A 5,935-nucleotide genomic window follows, 5' to 3' on the forward strand; every position below is an offset into this window, starting at 1 on the left:
CTTGTGCTCTTTTTCTTTTTATTTTGCGTGAATGCACACAGACCGGCGGACAATAGGATCAGTGGCAGATCCATCTCCTGTAATACTTTCTTTAAACAGGCCAGCAAGTGTGTCCCCCTGTTCTGTCGGCAGACCAGAATTTATCCTGTTAGTCACCCTAGATGAGTGAAAGAGCAAAATCAACCCCCAGTCCAGCTGGTCATGCACACAGAGATGCACCCATTCCCACACACGCACACACACACGCACACACACCCCCACGCACACACACACATAGCTTCGTGGACAGCTGATAAGAACAGGTTTGTGCTGGTGCTACTGTTCAGAGTAGGTCAAGCAGAATAAAGTCTGTTAATGTCTTTTTGTCTCTTCATTTCATAGCACAAGTACAGCTTTTTTATGCTTTGTTTCGCTCTTACATAAGACAATGAGAAGCTGCACAATACACACATGCCCCTGCCACTGCAGGGCTGGTGTCAGCTTTGTGCCCTCTCTGGGTGTGTAAACGCCCATTTTTTGCCCCATTAGGCACTGAAAGATTGTACCACTGGGAGAGAACCGCATTCTCATGCAGCGCCGAACTACTCTAAAGGATTTCACTGCAGGTTTATTCTCACATTGTGCATCAGAAAAACATACAGAAGGCATCAGATTTTCAGATTATTTTTGCTTTATTGCAGCATATAGAGAATGAAATGGTAAAGTTGTGGTAATTTCCACTTCAGTTCTTTTCTCTTTACATCGATACGGGATAGGCTGAGCCGATGTACTTCTTTCCATCTCCATAGAAAGAGTTTTCCCAGGTATAAGTTTGTATGATGAGCTGTTTTCCTCCCAGACTGAGGTAACAACTGAGAAGGAAAAATATGAAAACCATCAGAAAATGTCCACATGTAAAGAAATTGCAAATTTTGTATGACTTTCTTATTTTTATTTAGTTGTAATTTAACTGGATGAACAAAATTTCTTAGGTAATCTTAATGCAGCTTATAAAGGAGCCCAAAATACTTTCAAATTATGTTGTGATTTGAGTTTTCTCACATCCTAAAATCACTCCCCGCTCTGCTGGTACAACTGGTTCTGATATCTGCATTTTCCCTTCACTAGTACTGAGTCTTGGAAAATTCCTAATATCAATAGATTTCTTACACATCTTGTCCATTTTGATGAGATTTTATGTGATAAACAAACACAATTATACCTTCACAATTTCACAGCAATTTTGTGTTAGTTAATCAAACAAAATCCCAGTAAAACATAAAGTTTCTGCCTGATAAATTATAAAACGTAGTCGAGTCTGAAGGATACCGATGTGTTTGCAAAGCTACTCACTATTTCCCAGGCCGAGCGATGTAGCAAAGGCTATAGAGGGCAAAATCGAACTCAGGGCTGCTGCCAATCACTGCAGAGCCCACCTGCTTGTAGTAGCCGTCCCAGTGGAACTGCAGTCCCAAAACATCAGGATAATCAGACCACTGAAAGGAAAAGAAATGGACAGATTTCTGTTCAGTATGTGACACACAGCTTAACTCTGTCACTGATAGTGGAGGATGCTCACAGGCCCGTCGAAGCTGTGGCTGTAGTAGTTCAGCTCCCCTCGTTTCTCAAGAAGATAAAACTGGATCCAGTTGTGGAAACCAGACACCTTTCCTCCCTTGATTTCACCTGCAGACATTTTACTTTTTGTAAAAAGATTTTTAAAAGAACTCTAATTGCAGCATTCAAATGAGGTCTGTTTCATTCAAACCTGCAAAGATGTGTTCAAAACCGCTGGAGTCCATAGCGCCATTCAAGCGGGAGTAGAGACCAAACCACATGTTCTTCAGGTCCTCAATGAACTCTGCCTCAGATTTATAAACACCTTCAAATGCAGAGAGACCCCATGTGTCATAAAAACTGTACCATGACATTTTTAAAACAGAATTAATTAGATTAATTACAGCTCAGACTGTGAAGGAAGAGTGGCAAGCAAAAATGTTCATAATGTTTAAGCATTTTTAACATAACAATCATTAATCCCAGTGTGTCTTATTGAACTTAGTTTATTTACCTCCAGGCTTCATATGTTTGGAGTTTAATTTGATTCCAAATATCAGGAGTATTGATTAATATAGTTGATGTGTATTTGCTTGATGGTTTTGATGATGGCATTAGACAAAATGTTTATTGATTGTTTGATAATTGCTAACTTTATTGTGTTTTATGGTGCAAAGTATTAACAATTACCCTTTTGCTGAGATGTGTTATACGGATTGGTGTATTATCTAAAAACAATTCTAAGTTGCCTATAGTGAAGAAGCAGCACTCTGCTTCTTCACTATAGGCAACTTAGAATTGTTTTTAGATAATACACCAATGTGAAGAAGCAGCACTCTGCTTCTTCACACTACAAATCTGGAGCAAACTTCCAGATAACTGTAAAACGGCCGAAACACTGAGTGCCCTTAAAAACCCACCTGTTTAAAGTTGCTTTTGAAACATAATCAATTAAACATCAATCAACAATCTGATGTGTAATGATGGTAAAATGTATCGTTTCAGTTGTTGACTGTTTTTATGACTTTGTATTTTCGTGTATTTATGAAGTAAAGCACTTTGAAATGCCTTGTTGCTGGAGTTGCTATACAAATAAAATCTGATTTGATAGTTGTGAAGGGGAAGGAAAAGTTTTTCAAACATACTCAGTTACCCTTAAAAACACATTTGTTCTCATTTGCACCATCATGTAGAGAGACTTTTCTTCAGCAGAGAGTTTTATGTGCTAGTCAGAATTTGTGGGAAGGTGAATAGAGTCTGATAGTGTTAGATAAAACCTGCATGTCAAGGGATGTGAATACTTCTGCAAGGTACTGTAATTTAAATACACGACCACATTACCCTTGGTGTAAAGGAAAGCAAACAGCTCTCTGCCCAGCTCGGTGTTCAACATTGTCTCCTTGAGGAACGTCTCCTGCTCGGTCAGCTGCTGAGAGGTGAAGCTCTCCGCCTGTCCGGTGATCCTCTTGTAGTTGTCGAGAACATTCAAAAGGGCTGCATAGGTTGGGCGGGAGAACAGGGTGCTTTCATCCACGTACTTGTACAACCTGAAAGCACAAAAACCAAAATAGCCACACTTTAAAACACAGAGATATCCAGAAGGACTTCTACGAGTTTGCTGAGATGCATAAAGGTCCTCACGGTCTGGAGGAGAGATCCGACTGGGAGCCGGTCTGTGAGTCTGCCACCAGGGCTTGAGTGTCGAGGGTCAGCTGAGAGGCTGAGGCCTTGTTTCTGTCCAGGACGTAAAGCGTCTCAGACAGAGACTTGATCTCAGCATCAGTGATGGCAGCAACATCAGCTGGACATGACAAACACAAAAGTTTTCACTTTCATTATTTATCCAGCTACTTACAAACAGCACAATCCTCAAAGCTCCAGAATATTTAGATCAAAGTTATTTTTATTCAATTAAAATGTTGTTTCTAAAATTAGATGGTCAAAAGATAATAATATCATACATAAGGGGTGCTATTATTACATAGAATAATTTTTGTGTTTTTATTTGCATTTTGACTAAAAACAACATGTCAAATGTCATTTAAACTGTTCTCAATGAAGCCTTTATTGGTATTGCAGCAATCTAATGCTTCTAATATTTGCTGACAAGCTTTAACATTTTTCCACTGAGATATACAGTATATACCGTTCTTTGCAATTAACGCCGAGTATTTGCCATCACATCTAAATCTACCCTGGGGTATAAATAATTTCAAACAAAAGAGGTCACTGTAAGGTTTACATAATGATAAAAAATTATTAAATATTTTTGGGTAACTGAGGGAAGTGTTTGAGTTTTGGAAAGGAAAATATTGTCTTTCAAAGGATCTTTTTTCACTTGGGCCAAAATTGCTAAGTAAATGCTAACTATTGCACATTTTAAAAATTGAAAATATAAAAACTATTTTATTCTGAAAGCTTAAAAATCTCCTGCTCAACAATCAACCACAAAATAATTTTAACTCAAGCAAAGTGTACAAAGAAAAAGAATAAAAAATAATAATAATTGTGGATCTGAACAATAATAAAGGCTTTGCATACTTGACTTTTTGAAAGAAAGGCATATTGTGTCCAAAATGTTTTGGGTTTGCTATTATAAAAAGTTTTCAGTTTATTTTTTATCGTCTCCTAGACTGAACTTTCTACACGACCGATGTGTTGAACAGGTAAAGATCACAAGGTGAATTTAGAGCTCAAAGAAGACTGAACACTGACCCCTACTGGTCAGTTCTGAGAAAAACGAATGAAGAGGCCTACCGGGAAATATTCATATAAATAATGGTGAAAAAAAACTATGTGGATCCACAAATTATTGGAGATAAAACCAATTATTTGTCCTATCAACTAACTTTAAGGATTTTCTTTTTATTCTGGAGAAATTTCACTTCTTATCTACATTGTATTTCACATTTCACCATGGACAGATCTATAAATCAAGTCAACAGTGACCCAAAGGATATCAGCATATTATATTTATTTAGGTTTATATTTGATTGACCTGCAATATTTAAATTTGACAAAAAATTGTTAACTATGTAAAAAAGTACATACTTTTTCACACTAATATATTTAGTTTTTTGGGGGGTGTTTTTGCTGTTTTGTTTTATTTTTGGACATAAAGAAAGGACAGGTTGTCATTTCTTTATGTCCTCATGTATGTTATAGGAAGTAGGGATTAATTCTATGCAAAGCCTTAGAACCAACCTATGAGTTTCCAATAATTTGATAATAATAATATTCAAACTTAAATAGCTTTTTAGGGTACTCAAAGACGATCACCTTAATCTTAATTTAGTAAACTGTAAATAACAAGTGCCACTAACAACCAATAAATGATCTATTTCTGATATTTTACCCAAATTTTCCCCAAACTGAAAAACTTTGTCTTGCAGTTTTGTGCAACAGATGTTGAGCCTCAATGTATCTGCTATGATGATCTGCTAAAAAAAGCATCTTGTAGTTGACAGGTGAACTAAAGATACTGCGAGGCATGTGTGTGCTCTGAACAGCAAATCATAAATGCACCGACAAACTGCTGAGGAACAGGTTTAGCTGAAGTCATGGGGAAACAACCAGGTGTCACAGAGAGCCAGAAACTGTTCGAGTAAAACAGCGAAGAGCCTTTAACAGCTAGGTGAAACACTGCTGGTCTTACTTGAACAGTAGTCTGAATAGTCGCTGCAGCAGTTGTTATACTGGGTGCACAGGGAGTTGCAGTGGCACGGGTTCTGAGAGTTGTAGCTTTCGCCACACCTGCCATTACAAGACAGAGCTGCCTCTGGGAGCAGAGGAAAGGTTCGCATAGAAATGTACATTTTACAAAAATAGTGTTATATTTTAATAAGCTTTACCTGGTTTTGCTACTTACCTTGGCATAGTGTGTAATAGTCGGAACAGCAGTCGTTGTACCTCTCACAAGCGGTGTTGCACTGACAGGAGTAACTACTGTCTACTCCAAGCCCGCATCGGCCCTGACATGAGTCTGAAATCACACCAGAAGCTTTTACATCACCAAGTACAAAATTTCACTCATGTGCTACTTGCTCATTGTAAAGTGGTGCTGTGACGACTGAAAGAAGAAAAGAGTCTTACTGCTGTGTCCCTGGTGGAACAGGGTCATGCAAAGGAGAAGGACAGCAGCGACTTTCATCTTGGATCGGCAGCCCCCTAAAACAAGGTGACCAAGTTGTTACCACATCCATCTTTTTATAGCAGTTTTATCTCAGCCAATCCAGAGGGAGCCTCATGAACCCAACCCAATCACAATCATGTCGATCTAGATATGGTTGTATGAAAACTTTTTCTGATGAGTCATGGATGCTATTTATATTCTGTAGATTGTATGTTAAAACATATAAAAAAGACAAAACTATTGAATGTTTCAAAAATGGTAACAGTA

The 5,935-nt window shown here is 38.0% G+C and overlaps 1 protein-coding gene across 2 annotated transcripts; it reads right to left on the minus strand.

Annotated features, from left to right (window-relative positions):
* Positions 1-647: 647 nt before the first annotated feature.
* endou (endonuclease, poly(U) specific) lies at positions 648-5,714 on the minus strand. Of its 2 annotated transcripts, XM_023324617.1 has the most exons (9): positions 5,629-5,714; positions 5,405-5,518; positions 5,192-5,314; positions 3,178-3,337; positions 2,878-3,083; positions 1,748-1,861; positions 1,559-1,665; positions 1,333-1,475; positions 648-851 (listed from the first exon to the last, which is right to left on the minus strand). In XM_023324617.1, the coding sequence occupies exons 1-9, from the start codon at positions 5,684-5,686 to the stop codon at positions 737-739; spliced, it is 1,140 nt and encodes a 379-aa protein (XP_023180385.1). In that variant the 5' UTR covers positions 5,687-5,714; the 3' UTR covers positions 648-736. The 2 variants fall into 2 exon arrangements, with proteins under 2 accessions (XP_023180385.1, XP_023180386.1); XM_023324618.1 differs by lacking the exon at positions 5,192-5,314.
* Positions 5,715-5,935: the final 221 nt, after the last annotated feature.

Source organism: Xiphophorus maculatus, chromosome 20, assembly GCF_002775205.1.
Source record: "Xiphophorus maculatus strain JP 163 A chromosome 20, X_maculatus-5.0-male, whole genome shotgun sequence".
NCBI lineage: Eukaryota > Metazoa > Chordata > Actinopteri > Cyprinodontiformes > Poeciliidae > Xiphophorus > Xiphophorus maculatus.